The sequence below is a fragment of the Mytilus galloprovincialis genome, chromosome 1, assembly GCF_965363235.1.
Source record: "Mytilus galloprovincialis chromosome 1, xbMytGall1.hap1.1, whole genome shotgun sequence".
In the NCBI taxonomy this organism is placed as follows: Eukaryota; Metazoa; Mollusca; class Bivalvia; order Mytilida; family Mytilidae; genus Mytilus; species Mytilus galloprovincialis.
Window position 1 is genome coordinate 13,086,805 of NC_134838.1, and position 20,130 is coordinate 13,106,934.

A 20,130-nucleotide genomic window follows, 5' to 3' on the forward strand; every position below is an offset into this window, starting at 1 on the left:
ACGATAAAATCTCATATGTATCAGACTGTTAAAACAAATTGTGTTTGCCGCCCCCTATCTAGCATGCTAAAAAACATTTCCGTTACATAATCTTTGCTCATGTTGATGGGTTATCATACAGACCTGGATTGTTTTTTTTTTGTAGAATGCATGGTACTAAGGGAGACAACTTAGTCAGTAAACTGTTTTCATTCAGCTTATAGAAATAGACAGAATATTTTTTTTTATATCACAACAGTTTGCATTGTAATCATGGTAATATTCCACAGTAGTAATATACAAGTACTCAGGTGTGCACACTAACACAAAAAGGGGTTTGGTGTCCATACAACATATGTATGGTAATTATTGTTTTAGAGAAAACATGAGAGTCATGGTTGTGCAGAGCCCATGTCAGGGTTTTGTTTTTGAAATAACTTGTGCAGCTTATTTTCTTATCATGTAATTTATCTCATGAAAATGAAGTTCTGTCCCTGCATATTAATAATGCCAGCATCAGAAGGGTCAATTTTTTGTCTTAACAAAAACAAATTGCCAGAACATAAGTTAATGTACCTTAACAATGAAATCACCAACACACAAACCAGCTTTTTCTGATGGTGACTGCCTGTCAACTGCTTTCACTTTCAAAAATTTACTTTTCTGTTTCCTGTAATGAAAAAAAAAACATTCTTTAAAAGACAAAATGATATGATGATTATGCAACATATCACAATTTAAACTCGATCCCAGAGACCCAGTGGAATTTCACTAGTAAATCCAATTCAATGAATTGAAAATTCCACTTAAGTTTAAATGATGATTCCACTGGAATATCTTTTGTAAATTTTACCACTGCAATCTGCACTGGAATGTATTGTATTGAAACTTTAAGTCACATAAAGTTTGTATAAACGACTGAATAGTAGAATTGATTTCCCTTACAAACTTAATGCATTTTTATTGAAGACTTTGACAATAGACATAAAAACATTACAAAGAATAGAAGTTTCCTTTAAAAATTAATCTGCTACAATCATGCGACGATAGGAGCAATGATACAATAATGCTGAATATTTTATGAACTGTACCATACAAATCTATGAATAAATAACCCCATAACAACAGGAAATAGATAATTTTCTCATAGAATAAAAATTAAAAGCTTGTGTTGTAAAATGAGACTTTTAAAAAGTTGCAACTTCATCATAATCAAATTACAAAATACAAATTTGATAATTGGCTTAACCTTATAAATTATATTGCCAGTGTAAATCACTATTCAAAAGTATATAATAATGGTTATAAATTTGACATTCTAATGGTCAAAATTGGATTGCTTATAAGGTCAAGGCAAATAAAAAATGCCTAAAACCAGAATAATTGGGGTATTTGTTTCCTTTTTTAAAATCTGGTAATTTCATTGTATTCAAATATATCATGACTTGCATAATATTGTAATATCATATTTCATGTATGAAAACTCTGATGAATCAGTAATAAAGTGTACAGTGTTAAAGGGGGATTAGCTGTCATATTCATGATCAGAGATTTTAGAAATTTGGAATGATTTTGTCTCCTAATCCTATGATGCATATAAAAAAAATTATTCTATACTTTTTATATTTGAATGATCTAACATGTCCAAAGGCATTTAATAAACATGGACTTACCACATGTATAAAATCATGTCTAGTAAAAGTATTGACACACTACAATAGGCAAATACATTTTTAAGGTAATAAATGACTCAAGTTCTGTAGATTTTTTAATGTTTGCACCTTAAACTGATGCATGTGCCAATGAAAGAGCCAGGTTGGATCAGTTTTATAACTATAACCTACCTATTTGTGGCACATCCTAATTTAAAGTCATTTGGTGATGGGAAGAGAACCATTTCTAACTCCTTTATATGAAGAGCTTCCTGCATCACTCCATTTTGAGGAACAGCCTGAACCATCATAATGACATTCCATGCATTCCTCATGATAGTGACGGCCTCTGCATGGGTCATCTGATTGAAGGAAGTACCATTTACCTCTAGGATTCTGTCGCCAACTTTAATACCCTATATTTAAAAATAAAATAAAATATGAAAACACAACTTCAACAAATTTTTTGTCAATTACGTCTAGATGTCTTTTATTTTTTGGGTTGTTCATTTGCTGTCTCATTTACATATCCTTTAAATATATAAATTTAACAATAAGAGAAGTAAATTTGGTATTGTAAAGTAGAACTTGAGCTAAATAGTTATGTGACAGTTGTTTAGAATGTCAGTTAAATCAAAATATGATTTTCAAAGTTCATCAATTAAGCAGTATTGTACTTTTGGTCATTATAATGATCAAGCTTCTATTTTAGTCAATTGTTAACAGATGCTGTATTTAATCATGTGAAAGACAGTTTCTAAGATCATCTGTCAATAATTCCTAGAAACTCAATGATTCCTTACAGTACATATATTATCTATTTGGATATTTATATTGTGTTAATCCAATAAGTTGTATTTGCTTACGGAAATAAAGTATTATTATATGTGATTAATGATTTGCAAAAGTACAAGATGCACTGAATGGCAATTAGAATATTAAATTTCAGTAATTGTATAAACACATTGTATCCAGAACTCAACCGGGAACCCATATCTAAAAGTACTTACTCAGGAGTATACATCCTTAAAATGATATAAGAAAACCAGTTTAAACAAATATTCTACCTGTTTTTCTGCAGCCCCTCCTTCTTCAACATGATTAAAAAAGATTTCTGACCCATATTCTTTTCCTCCACGAATTCCAATACCCAGACTACCATTGTGACGTTCCAAAAATACTCTTTTGATTTCGACACTTTTTGCACCTTTTGACACAAATGCAGATGAATTGGCATCAATCTGTCCATACTGTGGAGTCCATACAAAAACATCAGAATCATTGTCTTTGACATCTATTTTATTATATGACACAGCATCATCATGTTCACTGTATATTCCACTAGTTACACTAGTCCCATGTAAGGAACTCTGATCAGAACTATTTTTTAAGTTGTTATTGGCCATGTATAACTTTGGATCACTACTTGATGACACAATTTTGAACTGTCCCGATGAATCTTTGGCAATAACTTTAGATGATTCAGGCATGGCATTCCCTGAATGATATATATGATAGTACGCATCATAGTGTGGATACTGTAAACTACACAATCTATGAAAATCTTCTTGAAGTGATGGCGGAAGTCTTGTACTCAACTCCAAAAGCAGCATGATTTTTTCCGTTGAGTTTATGATAGGTTTTAACTGATGGCACAAAGTTGTAACTGATTTTGAAATTTTGAAATTATGTAATGCTATTTTAAAACGTATACTCTCATCTTCTGTCAATAACTGCCGTATCAAATTCCGAAGAATAACATCCCCCTTCCTTGAATCTTGAAGATCTGTCTGTGACATGTTTCTTCTAATTCTGCGTACTTTCACTAGTGGTTTCCAGGTCAAATAGGTTCTTACATGTGGCTTACGTCTAATCTGAAAGTATTTCATTTTTAATGATCAATTATTTAATCAATCAATTTGAGAAAAAGATAAATTATAAACCATACACATCTGATAATGAAAGTTGAAATAACCAAATACAATAGAAAATCAATTTAATGGTAATTTAATTTGCCTTTTCTTGAGAAATAACTTTCCTCAAACATGCAATGTATTCCCAAAGTCAAAGTAATTATTCAGAACAAATCAATATTAAAATCACCAATATCATCAATTATTTCTCAAACGAAAGACCAAGTCTTATCAGATCACAAAGAAAAAAAAAGGTATGTTGAAAGTAAAAATACCCACAAACACTCTTCTCATATCAAGTACATAGAAAATGTTCCCTCAGTAAAAGCACAATTTCAACAAAAAATGTCAAATGATCCACAAAATGTTTACATTATACTATTTCAAGAGGATTTCAATAAGTGACAAATGAAACTAAATACCATATGTGCACTTCACCGGGTATCATTATATAGGAAGGGATAAAATCGATGAACCCATCAATCATTACTAAGATCACCGATGACAAAAGACAGATGACTTCACACCTTCTTTGTATCATCAATAAGTACAAATAAATCTCGTTCAGGTAAAAACAACTGATGGAGATCTTTCACAAATAGCTGCAAGTAATTAACATAAGTTAAACCTTTCAGGTATCATTCCTCTATGATCAGTAAAACATAAAAATACCTTGTTCATAAAAAACAAGGAGATCTTGGGTATGATTATCTAAGCAACATCTATTTAATTGGTCAATTGACCATGAAAAAACAACAGCTTCTTGTCACTGTACTAACTTCCACATAGGGCAAAGACCCATATCCTAAAGTAAACAGTAAAGCAATTATTGAAAGTTCGACTGAGAACAAAAGTCAAACATGGGCAGACCACATTTAATATGTATCATAATTCATGTATCCTTTTTTTTTTACTTATAAATCATACCTTAAAAAGCTGAAGAACATATTCATCCTTAATGGTAAAAAAATAACTCCTTTTAAATAAAAACTTTCATCTTACATGTACATCTTTTTGTAAAGTATTTATATTGCAACTTTTGATTCAAATTCTATATCTGCTTACCATTGTTTTAAAAGTACAGTTCCCCATTTTACCTAGACATAAAGACTAAAAATAAAATTCAATTTTCTGAAATTTAAACCAATTTCACATTTATAATTTAATCAATCAATGCCAAATAATTACATTAATTTCAACATAAAGAAACCTGAAGGGACAGTATGGTTAAAAAGAAATCAAACTTTACATAAATACCTTTAAGCCCTAAGGTGTAAAACTTTCATCTTATGACTTCAAGGAAAATGTAACAGTAACATTACATGACTTTAAAAATATTTCAGAACATTAAACAATGTATGGTTAATTTTTTTAGAGAAAATGTGTCCATGTTTTTGTAAATGCTAGGGTGCAACTTATACATTTCATGATTTATGAAAAATTACTAAAGGGAGATAATTTCAAGATATTTTACCCTTAGGTTACCTTTTAGAAATATACATTCATTGTTCAACAATAAGAAAGTATAACTGTCACCATAATCATTTAGATTTTATCTTACCAATGAAATAATATCAATTTAATATTGTACATATACATTTATCAGATTTAATAATTGATAACAATGGATCCTTTAAATGCATCTCAAAACCTTTCACTATTGAACTTAAACTTGAAAATTTGAGACCATCTTACATCCAAATTAAGCTTACAATTGGTATATAATATATATTATTTCAAAACTTTTTTTCCTGGAATCAAAATAATTTTAAATCGATTAGCATTAATCATGAACTTAAACAGTTCTAAAACAAAATTAATGAATGTGTCAATCTTGTATTCATGGTTATAATTCATGGCTCCTTATTTATACCGGTATACTTACATCAAATGCAATTACAACTTATAAAGGTACAACATTTTCTGGTGTGTCAGATCAACATAAGCCACATAAAATTTAACAGTCTTGAAAATTATTTCAACAAAAAAATATCATTGCTCTGTAAATCCTGCTAAAAAATATTTTCAGAAATGAATGGACTTATAAAAAATCTAATAGTAAAAGAATTGAGACATTGCAATAACATCTGAGGGACTCAAATGAAAGACAATTGTTTTTGCATGTACTAAATACAGAGCTAAAGAACAAATGCCGCATCAATGACAAGCACATAAAAGAACTTCAAAGAGCTTTGCTATCAATTTCATAAAAAAAAAAAAAAAAGACATCTTACTATAAACTTATGCCAATTTACTAAGAATTCACATCAAAATAATGTAGATATTTTCACTGTTCATTTGAATATCAATTTCAATAAAAAAGATATTTATCACTTTAAAGAAAAATCATTGCAATGTACTACTTACTGAATTTGTCAGATCACAACTTAACGGTCCTTTAATAAATGAACTATTTATCACAATTCACACGCTTTTATTAAATTCAATAAAAAATCCTATGATTGGTCATAATACAGTAAATCTGTCTAATATTATGTAGGTGTAGTAAAAGAATTAAAAAGTAATGATCTGTGAATTATGAATCAATTTCAGCCTTCAAAAGAATGACCTATTGAATATTAATCGGTCAGTCAGATAAATAACTTTTTGTAGCTTGTTTAAAGAGAATAATGACTAAATTATTTGCACACCATTTTACACTAAACAATGACCTTGTCAGCCTTTGAAAAATCATCAGTGCAAAGCAGGACATAGATCGTAGAACAATCAGATGTTCATATTAAAACAATAAGAATATGAATTCTTTAATATGTACATTTAAATAAGTTGTTTATCTTTCTATCTAACTGTGGGTGTATGGAATTCCAATGGCCATTCAATATAAAATGATCTTAATCTTTGAAAGATTTAAATTTTAGCCACTTGAACTCCTCTTTATGATACTATTCAAGATAAAAACACTTCATGTGTCAAAACAATTTGTACTATTTTATTCCAATTCCAGATATTGTTTTGAAGAAAAAGATACCTAAATAAAAGAATGCACAGCCTCCCCTACCATTGCCTACTTTGCATTTTTAAAGTTAAGGAGGGGCATAACTCTAGAAAGGTTGATGCCATACTGTAAAACTTTAAAGCACTGTCTGTGTGTTGTGTGTCAGAAAATTTAAGTGAGAATACGGAAACCAAAAAAAATAAATTGCAATTTTCCAAGTTTTAAAGGGCATGACTCTAGAACAGTAAGTGACTCACTTTTTTTGTTACTAAGCATTGTACAACCTTTTCATAATATTTGAATATGACAGACTTAAGTTAAAATGTGAAAAAGAAAACAGTTGCAATTTTCCTAGTTATAAAGGGGCATAACTCTAGAACAATAAGTGACTCACTGGCTAAATTCAAACTCTGTCTGCAAGCTTAAGTTGTTTAAGCATTGTGTGTGAGTTTCATAAAACTTGGATGAATTTAAAACAAAAATGGAAAGGGAGATCAGAGTGAGACTGAAAGACATATAGTCTAGCGTAACACTTAATACCCCCATTGCCTTAATTATTTTTGGGGTATAAAAAAATGAATTGTAACTTGATCAGCTTGTATTTTGGATACATATTTATTTCTAATTTATTTTGGAACCATTGTCAAAAATAGGACAAGCATTTGGTTATGCATTCTGTTTTGTCTTTAACCTAAATGGAAAGTTAATTGTCATAATTTGTACCTAAATTTCTTGATATTGATCGACCAATTAAAACTTTTCCTGAAAGCAATACGTTCATAAGTTCATTGTGCCCATAGGACACCTTGTACGGCTCTAATACTACATGTATCATATTTTCATGGTAAATTCCATCAAACCCTATTTAGGCTCTTTTTCAAATCATAATATAACATATGCACACTAATTTTCAAGTTGATAAAATTCAACTGGACTAACATGACTATAAGTAATGGATGGATGTATTGACTTGAAATTGACTTATCATACAAATTAAGACATATCTTAAAACTGCCATTGGTGATAGAACAAGGACTTAAATTTCTGCATAGTAGGATGAAATTATGCAACTTCTACGATTTATATTTCTCTGCTTACTGAAAAAGGAATTATCTTTAGTATAGTACCCTAAGTACTCTAGATTGTCTTCATTTCATATATTATAAATTTTCAATATTGCTTACCTTCTTAAGAACAAATTTTATATTCTCAACAAGAAGTTAAAGGGCAACAATTAACTGATGTTGTACATGTAAATATACATGCAGACACAACAAAAGATTGCACCCTTTGTTTCAAACTTTGGAAATTATCTTAGGACCTTCAGAATATAGCCTTCAATTCTATAGCAGCTGCATATTATAAGCCTTAAGGTCAAAATTCAGGTTTTAATGTATTTTTGTGGGATATTTAAAGATGACAATCCTTACACTATTATCATTTAAATGATTTAACAAACAATAAACAGGAAGACTTAAATAGAACTAATATTTAGTTTAAAACTTATTTCATAATACCAGTATTTAAACCCCTATAATAGTCCTGTAAATGAAAATCTAATTTACAGGTACTGTGACCGCTTTTAGAATAAAATGTAGGCAGTGATTTTCTCAATTAGTCATGTATATCAAAGCTTTAATTTATTAAAACTGATACATTTTCTCACACTAAGAAAATATATTTTATTGCCAATGTGCCAAATTTTAACCACAGATAATCATATGAAACATGATTCACTGATTGTTGTCTGCTTTGTGTCCAGTGGCAAATAGTTCATGCAAATTAAGTTATGGCCTAGAACAAATTATGTACTGCAGTACTTGGTTGACTCAGGGTTTGGGCTGAAATGAAGAAAATTTGGAATGAAACTGGATAATGAGGCTATCATTGAATAAGGACCTAAATTGTCATGCAATAGGCCACCTATGTGACCATCGAAGAGTTGTTACAAGGGTTCTATATGTGCAGAGAGTGTGGTACTTTCTTTATGCTTCAAAGCATGATTCAAGTTTCTCTGATTCTAAAAATCTATTTTTATTCTCATTACAAATTGTACATAAATACAGACTTGCCAAATGATATACTTAACCATGTTAACCATAAATAATACAACATTGGAGTCCTAAACAAAGTGTGCCAGTTGAAAACCTATCAATCCCTTTAAGGGGACATTCACTTGATTTCCAGGAAGGATTCAGGACATGAGGCTTAGGAAAATAAATATCCTGACTTCGTAAGAGTGAAAAAAAATAGATAACCTTTGCAATACACAGGAAGAAACTGAAAATCCTGCATCATAAACTGTTGATAACAGTTGCAAAAAGTGAAAATAAATTTTGGTACCATGCATCTAAGAAAAAAATATAAGCATGTGTAGTAACATGAAAATGAATAGTTAATATTATTCACAAAATATCTTCTTGGTCCCATCCAAAATATCAAATGGGTTGTCCACCCTAAATCATTTAAAAAATAAAAAGCTTTTAACATATCATTATTTCTGAATAACATTTCAATTTCAACTTATAAAAAAAATATCAGAACAGATGAACTAAGAGTTGTTTTCTGTCATTATAAAAACACAGAAAATTGTGAAGACAGCTGTACTTATTTTGCATTTTCTTTAGGTCAAATTCAAACTATTAGATCCTAACACTACAGAAAGTTAAGGAACTAAAATCTAAATACATTCTCACCCTTCTTGTGTAATATCCACGTTTAATATAAATTCTATCCATTGTATATTGCTTTTATAAAATATCAATGTCTGTTTATGTCAATTTATTCCTATAACAATACTTGTATTGTATCAAGATTTTCATCTATTCATCAATTTCCGTGTAAACACATTTCAAATTTGAAAAAGATGACATAATAAAGCATCCTATTTATTCAGTAAGGAAAACCAATGTAATCCTGTTGCACCTTTACAAGACTTGAGGCTAAGATCTTTATTATTTATTAAAATCTGGGTGCAACACATAAATCACAAAATTTTTATGGTTGAACAACACTTTTAATGTTAACATACTATTGTTTATTCAAGTATAACTTACCGTATATTCAATAATTCATATTTATGTTGTATCATTTATATTTCATGACAAAGATCTATTTTTCTAAAGAAGAATGTATTTACTCTTAAAAATACTTTTTATATTTTTCTTTAATCATTTAAATATTTTTTTGTAAGTCATGATGACTTGTTCTCACAGATAAATTTAAATCTGGGTCATAAGATGATTTTTTTGGTTAGAAAAGTGTTTTTTTGTTGCTTTTATAACCTGTACGAACTGTGACGCCCGTATATATGACACGGAAACCAGGCGTAAAAATCATACTTTATCCTGGCGGCATTGCAGTGTTTACAAAATGCATGTCCAGGCGTCAACCAGGCGTAAACTTGGCGTATATAAGGCGTACCTAAGGCGTAAACCAGGCGTAAAATTAGGCGTAATATTTAAATGAGTACGCCTGGTTCACAAAAAAATAGGCGTAATATGCAAATGAGTACGCCTGGTCAATAAATAAACCAGGCGTAATATCCTTACATAATACTACACTTATTTTAGTTCAGTGTATTAACCTAAGCTGTGTACTTTTGTGTATTTGATACAAACTTCTGTACTGTTGTTTTTATTTCTTATTGTTTGACAAAAAACTTGTAATATTAACCATTGAAGAAGCTAATATAGAAATAAATACATTTTATGCAGACAATGGCTCAAATAAGTTTAAGTTTAAATAAGAATTATGACCATTATTTTTTCTTGAAATAAAAGTAGCATTTTAACTAAGTTGTTTTTGAAAATTATTGTCTTTTGAACTAAAAAATGATAATACTGCAGTTGAACTTAAAGTAAAAGATTTTAATTTTAATTATGCAAGGATAAAGGTTTTGGGATTTCAAAAATTCTGATAGAACATAATACTTAATTATACTCACATTATTATTATTAAATACCATGTATTACTTCTTTCCTTTTATTTCACAATTTTCATTAATTTATATGATTCAGTATTTCCAATTTCAGATTCTTCCAAAAAGCACAAAACAAGCAAATTATCCCTGAATATATGAAGCTGCCATGTGTCCAACTCTTGCAAACTAAAACCAAAGAGCCAAATTTTGAAAAAAAAATCCCATGATCCTTTAAACAAAGCATTATGGGTATTTCTATTTACGCCATACCAACTGAGTTTTACGCCCGTAAGAAAATTTACGCCTTGCTTATTTCAATTTACGCCTTGCTTATTTTAATTTACGTCAGGTTTCCTGCTTTTTTCTACGCCCGTAAGGACTACAAATTTACGTTTCCCTGAGTGCTCCCTTACACTTGGATCTAGACACGTAACTACCACTTACGCCTGGTTTACACCTTATTTCCAGGCGTAATACGCCTTATAATTTCGTACGGGAATCATTAAATTACTATTTCAGCGTTATTCAAAATGTTATGCAGTGTTTAACATTGACCACTGTATAATTAGATCAAGTTTTTATATCTGTGTATTTGTTGTAACGCTTAGCTTACACAATTTAAGGGTATTTTGCTCTTTTAAAAATTTCATTAAATATCAAACTATTTTTTCAGAATGATACAATACAAAAAGTAATTTTTGTACCATATACCTACTATAAAAACTTTAAAGTACACCAATTGCAGACAAAATTAGAACAATACATCGATATAAATCAAGGATGCAAAGTTATTTTAAAAAATCAATCCCACCATGTTTTATTCAAAACTAGTAAAATGTCATATGAAATGGAAGATTGTTGTAATTATAACAAACATTATAAGTACAATGTACTGGTTTTCATGCTAAGCAAACATAAAAATAAAAATGTGGCTATTATAGGAAATAATATAACAACAGTTAATAGGTTAATTTATATATATAATAGGAGTGTGACACAAAATTGTATAAATTTAGCAAAATCGAAGTTATTGTAGAGGAAATTTTATTTTTGTTGAAGGCACAATCTTTAAAAATAATCAGAAAAGTACTTTAATTTGAGGATAACTTTTTTTTGTGAATTATGGAATTTGATGGATTTTAAAGTATAAGGTATATTTGAAAACAAACTGCAATAATAATTAATGTCACTCTAAGATATATTGATTTTGTTTTTCTAGTTTCCAACTCGGATACATTTATTTTATTCTATCTAAAATGTTTGAAATATTGAAAAAGAGGTTGCAATTTTGCAAACTGAAACTGAACTTAAACCACTGGTTACACAAAGCAAGTATAAATTGGAAAATTTCAAAAATTACCATTAAATAAAATAATTATCAAATAGACTTACAGATAAGGTAGTATGGAACATGTTTCACACAAATCCTGATCAATTCTACCAGAATAGTTATCAAAATAATGCCCCTATTTTAAAAAGTTTGTTTCACAATAAGATAAACCATACATGTAGAAGGTCAACTGAAATGGGTCTACAAATTAAACAAATGTACATATTACAAAAATTTACATAAAAAAGATACAATTTGAAATTTTATCATCAAAACAAATGATTATCTTATCATTGTTGGAAGAGATAATGTTTTATTACATGAAAGCAATATGTCAATTATTTTCTCTGCTAAATTACTCTAAAATCAAACTATAAAACTGTTTACATAAAATTATACCACTATCAAAACATATTCTGTTACTGAAGGTAAAAGAAATGTTTTTAGTAATTTTACTTCTTTTTATGTCCCAACATTTCTGACCTTGGAAGTTAATAGTGCATCTTCATGATCTAAGGAAAGAGAGTAAAAGAATATATTTATTCCTGAATTTGACCTCTTATAATTGTCCTTTTTCATCATGGCAAGTATCATTAACCTTTATTGAACTTGACCACCTATTTCCATATACGGTACTCTTTTCACACAAAAAAATATTTATATATAAAAAAGAAGATGTGGTATGATTGCCAATGAGACAACTCTCCACAAGAGACCAAATGACACAGCAACTATAGGTCCCCGTACTGCCTTCAACAATGAGCAAAGCCCATACTGCATAGTCAGCTATAAAAGGTCCAGAAATGACAATGTAAAACGATTCAAACAAGAAAACTAACGGCCTTACTTATTAAAAAAAAAAAAAAAAATAAACGAACAAAATACAAATTATCTATTTTAGATTTCAGCATTGAATAAAATTAGAGATAATCCACAACATGAAGGTTGAAGGCCTAACTTTGACTGTGATATAAAAAAATCATAAAGTGCTGTTCTTTTTTTTTTTTATATTTCAATGTACCTCTAAACAAGAATGTGTCCACAGTACATGTATGCCCTACTCAAACTATCATTTTTTATATGGTGGACTTTGAAACTGGGGTAAAAATCTAATTTGGCATTAAAATTAGAAAGATCATATCATAGGGAACATGTGTAATAAGTTTCAATTTGATTGGACTTCAACTTCATCAAAAACTACCTTGACCAAAAACTTTAACCAAAAAACTTTAACCTGAAACTTGCACTATCTTTTTCTATGTTCAATGGACCGTGAAATTTGGGGTCAAAAATCTAATTTGGCATTAAAATTAGAAAGATCATATCATACGGAACATGTGTACTATTAGTTTGAAGTTGATTGGGCTTCAACTTCAAATTCATCAAAAATTACCTTGACCAAAAACTTTAATCTGAAACAGGACTAACGGACTCACGGACGGAAGAACTAACGAATGCACAGACCAGGATCTTAGATAAGAAATTAACCTTTTGGTATGTGAACTTAAGTATGAACTTGATCTTCAAAGATTGACCTTATGTTTGATGTGGATCTTCTAAGTATGACCTTAAATATGAATTTGATCTTTTAAATATGGTCTTCTAGGTATGACCTTCAGTATTGATCAAAGGATACATGACATTCAGTGTTGATCTTCAAAGTACAACCAAAAGCATGACCTTAGTCTTCAAAGTATTACCAAAAGCATGACCTTAGTCTTCAAAGTATGACCAAAAGCATGACCGTAGTCTTTTAAGTATGAGCAAAAGCATGATCTTAGTCTTCAAAGTATGACCAAAAGCATGACCTTAGTCTTTTAAGTATGACCAAAAGCATGACCTTAGTCTTTTAAGTATGACCTTTGGGTATGATTTTGATATTTCAACCATAATACTTTTGAAAATGAGCTTTATCTTCTAAATATGAATTTTGATAATGCTCTAAGCCTTCCAGTATCTCTTTTGGTATCATCTTGACAATTAGGTATGATATTTATTTTCCAATCATTTAATTAACTTTGGGAAATGTTCCTAATCTTCCAAGTGTTGACTTTTGGGAAATTTTGTCTTGAAAGTATCATCTGTACATTTGTAGGTTACATGATCTTGAGTCTATTTCAAGGAATGGCCATTATATAATCCAATACTACTAATTTGGGTTGAACAAAAAACAATTTGACAATCCAACATTGTCCAAGCAGACAGTAGAAAGAAATTACCCTGACATTGTCTTTATTTTATATTGACTTTATATTGATGATTGTTTAATGTACAATATCTTTCGAGCATATTCTGGTAGATTGAAAAAAAATACAGGAAGGTTCTGAAGAGTCACTGAGTGGTTTGACTAAAGATAAAGGCTGTACATTAATTACAACTGTCATTGGAAACTGCAGGTATGATGGATAGGAACACAACTTTGCCTTACACCAGGCCTGACCTTCAAACCCCTTAGAGTTGTTACAGGGGTTCTTTTACACAGAAAACTAAAATTGATCTGTAAGTTACAATAATTAGTTAAGTTATGCCCAAATAACATGTGAATAATGACTTGAATCTGAGGAAAATTCTGTTGTATGGCCTTAACAACACAAAAGAAAAAATAGATAGGGAGATGAATACTTATAATAGTTGTTACCATTTCTCTAAATGTGTCCCCTTCAAATTTGGTTTCAGGCTATGCCATTTTTTAAAATCTTTATTGTAGTACAAGTATAATATCTCTGTGTGAAGCATTGGTTTATCAGGAATACAAAACACTGTTCCCTTGGAAAAATTCCAAATTAGATGATAAAGAAAACATTACTTAACACAAGAGATCAAAAGTCAAAATTAGTTTCAATTTTTGTTTCGTTTATCTATATCCCCTAATGTTTTGCAATCAGTCAATAAGTTTTTGAAAAACCAACACCTTTTCATTTTTATGTCAATATAAAGCACAATTTGTTAGCTTTTCAATATAAAGAGTATACAATACCTCAAAATAAACAATTTACACACTATATCCTATAATTAACAAACTAGGCCAAAAAACACAACATAGAAATATGAAAGAAACAGAACAAAAGAAACTTGAGGCCTTTGTTATTTTCTTTTAAACATTCAAAACACGTATACATTCATACTATTTACAATATGAATAATTGCTCAATGAGGGTTTTAAACATTTGTCTTTTTTCAGAAATTGAAACCAAACATTGGACAATACATTTGTAATTGTGGTCATAGAAGCCTTTATCTTTGATTTGATTGTTTTGTCATACATGACTCCTATAGCAAGCACTATTACCTCTGCAAGTAAATTGAGCCCATGGAGCAACATTTGAAAGAAAGGCTATAAAGAACTAGAGGCCTGGATCCAGTGTTCTGCTTACCATGATTAGAACTATATGCATCTTCAACAATTGCAACTTTCCAACTTTTTGTGTAAAATCTATTTTTAGTTGATAATGTCTGAATGATCATTTTGCTCTTTTCAGTTTCTCTCTATCTTCCATAATTTTTGCCCAAAATAATAAAAGGGTAATAATCACCATTAAAGTCCAATTACTCCTATAAGGAGTAGATTGAAAATTTTGACTATGTCAACATACCTATAGATCTTACTTTATTGATTATTTTTGCTGATTACAGTTTCATTATTCACCATAGTTTTCACCAAAAAAAAAAAGAAAAATGGGAAAACAGCTTTAAAAAAAATCACCATTTAACCCTTACATGTATAATGACATGAATGAAGTGACTGACAATTTCGGATAGGTTGACATATATTTGAAGATCTTGTTTGGCTTAAAAAGTGCCAAAAGTGGTAAAAATTATCTTTAGGTAAAGGGCAATGTTTGTTATCATATCCCCTATTAAAAGTCGTGGCAGTTTTACGTAAAAAGATTGTAGGTTAAGATCTAAACATTCTTTTCTGCTAATGTAAGATTTTCTCTTTTTTAACTCCTTTGTTCTATTTTTGGTCATGGTGGTCATGTTGTTTGACAAGCAAGATCATCGAGCAAAATTTTATATTGTTCGTGCAACAGTTGGGGCCTTTGGTTGCGGTCAATATTATGTTATATTAACCTAGAGAAGCAAAATGACCTCAGACTTTATCCTCAGTCAATATATGCTTCTCTTAGGTCAAGATAACTTCCTATTGGGCTCATGCAAATGCTATAATTTTATAATATGCTATAACACATAATTGTTGAGAATATAAATTCATTTAATGTTTTCCTATAAATTGATTTTACAACAAGTGATTAAACAATGTGCTGTTTAAACAATGATGTCTCATAATCAATAGCTCTTTAAATATGTTAAAATTAATCACAGTCAGAGGCAAAAATTAAAAATAATATTTCACTTTAAACTAACGAATCAGCAATTATTTCTATGGAACAAATTATTATTTTTTGAATAATACAGCATTTTTATTATGTTGAACGTTCAGGAAACCAAGACCAATAACAGTACTAGTCCTTTTTTTTTCCTTCGGTGGATTGTTAGAAAAATATTCAAAAATTCCCAGCACTTTACATTATTTTAACAGAAAACAAACATTTTAATTTTGTGCAATTCAAATATTAACAGTACACTGTTTTGGTTTCATGTTTGATGGTATATATGTATCTGTATCTTTTCTAGTCAAATCCTTATAAGTGGAAAAAAAAGTTATGGGCAATAACTCTTGTAGAAATCCGTTGATAGCTTATATTAAGAGTATCTTTAATAGTAGATTTTGTATTGATAAATATAACTGCTATAATTACAGTTTCTGTGCATTTATAATAGTTGTGAGATAATGCTATAAATAATCGTAAAATCAATCCTCTCAAGGTTAATTTACTGCAAGAAGTCGCCTATCATTTTTTAATGCAACTGGATTTTTTGTATATTAGATATGGGCTATAACATTTGCAGCTTACAGTTTCCTTTTATCTTCTGTAGTGTTCAAGATAAAATGCAGAAATGCTAAAATTGATCAAAATTTGACATTTATTGTAGGAAGTCCGAGTTGATAGTTTCAGTCTTATTGGTTCTTGTGTATGATTTATATTGCAGATAAATTTATTGAATGGCTTATCTAGGGGTTGTGTACCATGACAGCATAAGAAATCCACATATGACATCTTTGTCAAGTATAGGTGTACAGTAACCGTGTACTACCACTAGTAATTTCATCACATTTTATTTCAGATGTATTCATTAGAATTTCATGCATTTAAGGAATAAAAGTTTTTATGTTTGCATGCATAATAAATATGACAATAGCTATTAATTTTGAACAAATTTGTAAATTTGAAATAAATGTGTAGTTTGTGAATGGAATAGAAACAAAATATTATAAAGTGACAAAGAGAAATACTGTACAGGCTTTAAGGCATACATGTAAACTTTAAGTTTCCAAATATTTTAGGGTTAACGGTTCCTTTTGTAAAAAATGAATGTGCGCAAACTTTATGATTTTTATGCGTAAATGTTATGGTTTCTGTGCAAATGTAATGAAATGTTAGAATTAAATACAAAAAGTTTAAATAATCATTTGATATCATTTTCAAACATTACAACAACTTACAAACATCATCTTACAAATGTCTTATGTCTAATTATAGTGCAAAAAGTTTATAAAGTACAGTAATGCTTGACTTCTTTGTTTGTATCAAGTTTATTTTGAAGAGTCAACTAAAACAATGTTTAATAACACTTATGTCAATGACATTTGACTGGAGGACTAGTACACTTAAAACTATCCATAAGGATGAAAGCAGAAATTTAGTATGTGACGAGTACTGTAAGAAAAAATGGAATTCACATGGATGACAGATATTTAAACTAAAAATTGCTAATACCTCAATTAGGATAATTAATCCATCATTATTCCTTAATACATTAATCTGCCTTTGTAAAGTCTTATATCAAATATCCAGTATAGAAGAAAGAACTTTAGTCATGATTTTCATTTAGAAGTTAATACTTTCTAATTATGAAGCCCTATAATTTTCTCCATTTAACAAGAAATTACCTTACCTAGGCATTTTAAGAACCATATTAAACTCTTTAATCCTATTTTAATTAATAAGTAGCTTAAATGTCTGATAATTAACATTATAACAGTAAATCAAAATTATTGGGCCTTTACAAATTCCTTAAAGAATTTCTTATCAGTTTCATCCCAATGAATGGCTTCTTAAGTTTAACTTGAGCACCCGGGTTAAAACCAATAGAATGTTCCATGAAAGCAAAAATAAAAAAATATTGCTGATATTTTTTGCACAAACAGTATCATGACTTCTCTTTTAACTAGCTATCATTAAGCAAAACTTTAACCTGATAAGGGCTTAAAAATGGACAGACAAAAACATAGACTGAAATAAATCATCTAACTTCTAGGAAAAACATAAAACAAACTTTAAAATGTCATACTATTACTTTATTTTCGAAAATAACGCTAAATTAACAACACCCCAATCTTCTAGTCTCCAGCTTTTTTGTTGCTTCTTAATAACATTTAAATTAAGTAACTGTATATCATAAGTTTTAGTATCTAATTTAAACAATGCAATTTAAATATCTAATTCTGTTGCTTACCAAAGATGTTTAATCACAGCAAATCCATACAGCAATACATAGAACTTAAAGGTTTGGTATCCTATCAGTAAAATCCATTCTGACAAACCAGAAATCTTAGGTCAGGGGTCATATCTGACCAAAGCCACCTTACCAGTCAAACAACTTCATTATGAAGTACTAATCAGAAATAACATTTACTTTTAAAATCCAATTCATTGATCATTTGTTCCGAATGAGTGGCATTTAATAAATGGGTCGATGTTTATTGTGTAAAAATCATGCTGAACGAACGGTGGAATTTATATATATATGTTAGGTTAGTTTGAACTAAATCTATTTGTGTAGTAACCTATATGAAATAAGCAGGAGTGACTGTCATTCAAAGAAGAATAAAAAATAAGTGCAAAATGTATGAAAAATTTAATCCTATCATATGAGTCTTGGATTAAACCTACATATCAAAATAAAACAAATATTTCCCCCTTAAATAAATAAATAATAAGAATATTAAACTAAGCTAGTACTTTACACACCTTGTATTAAATAGCCAGACAAGTTAGTTTAAAACTTGTTTTATTATAATCCTAACATAAACTGGACAATTTGGGGGTGATTTATTTCAAATATTAATGTTAAATCTTAAATGTTGTATTGTATTGTCTTCATTTACAATTCTTAAAAACTATTCTTACTTAAGAGACAGATAGTCAATACCGTTATTCTTGTATGAAACTGAATATGAAAAATAAAGTTTTTGTAATTCCTATATGTGAAAGTATTCTGTTACCTTTTCCAAATCTTAACTTCCTCCCGTTCTATACAGTGTTTCTTCAAGTTCAAGTTTTATTGTTCTTGAGAAATATTATATAACAATGTGGTGAAACGAAAGGAAGTGTTTGGATAGGGGATATATTGGATTTCTTTTAAATTCACCATTAAAGTTATTAATATCACTGCACAGAACAAACAAATTTAAAAAAATACATTGACACATTTTGTTTTGTTTTAGAACAAGTTCAATGGAAACCAAGTTAAGTAATAACTTTTTATAGAAATTAATATACTAGAAGCTCTAAAGCTGACACTTGGATCTATGTCCATCTTCCACAAAAGCCACTCTTCAAAATTACTGACTAGCATATCATTGCTTTTATGAATCTTGTTTATAGCTGACATGGCTGACCATTTTTCCTTTATGAACAGAGAATTTTTTAAAGATTTTAAGATAGGAAGATGACATAAAAGACAAGGCCGAGTGATTGAAATCCTGCAATTCTAATATACATATATTTCAAATACTTATCCAAAAGAAATTGATTGTACAGTATCCCCTTATTTTTGAAACAGATAACAAGTTGATAGAGCAAGCTTCAAATGCCAGACACTTTGTTTTTAAAGACTGAAAGTTTATAAGCAAGTGTCCTTTACATTTTGTGTGCACAAAATTGTAAATGTTTATTCTACTGACCTGTTAATTTCATGTATTCTTCTTCTTTTTTTCTGGTAAACTTCTGTCTTCAGTCTTTCATAGTCTTTGTACTTTATAACTAATGAACAAATATAACAATGATGTATCAAAGAAACAATATCAGTTGTAGATATCCATTTAAAACAAAGAAAGCAATAAAATGAGAAATGCCATACAATGTAGTAATATATTGTTACGAGGCATGCGACAAGTTAGATTTAAATAAGATTAAAACAATCCTTTGTACCCAATTATACCCTTAATAGACAAAAACATTTAAATCTTAACAAGGACTAACATGATCTGTTTCAATAATTTGCTTTTTACCGCCAAACTGTGTTATTTATAT

General features: G+C 29.3%; 1 protein-coding gene across 11 annotated transcripts in view; it reads right to left on the reverse strand.

Moving 5' to 3' along the window:
* The window catches only part of LOC143065811 (uncharacterized), a 30,464-nt gene that overhangs the window by 8,889 nt on the left and 1,445 nt on the right, over positions 1 to 20,130 (reverse strand). Inside the window, exons 2-5 of one of the 11 annotated variants that reach the window (XM_076239186.1) lie at positions 19,782 to 19,860; positions 2,699 to 3,505; positions 1,824 to 2,047; positions 556 to 649 (exon numbers count right to left, since the gene is read on the reverse strand). In XM_076239186.1, coding sequence (XP_076095301.1) covers positions 556 to 649; positions 1,824 to 2,047; positions 2,699 to 3,430 — 1,050 coding nt within the window. In that variant the 5' untranslated portion in view covers positions 3,431 to 3,505; positions 19,782 to 19,860. Of the gene's footprint in view, positions 1 to 555; positions 650 to 1,823; positions 2,048 to 2,698; positions 3,506 to 3,819; positions 3,924 to 3,966; positions 3,989 to 4,609; positions 4,698 to 5,911; positions 6,056 to 7,684; positions 7,866 to 9,196; positions 9,365 to 11,814; positions 11,851 to 18,331; positions 18,489 to 19,781; positions 19,973 to 20,130 lie in introns of those variants that run through there. The other 10 variants (XM_076239185.1, XM_076239184.1, XM_076239180.1 and 7 more) reach the window with 10 other exon arrangements.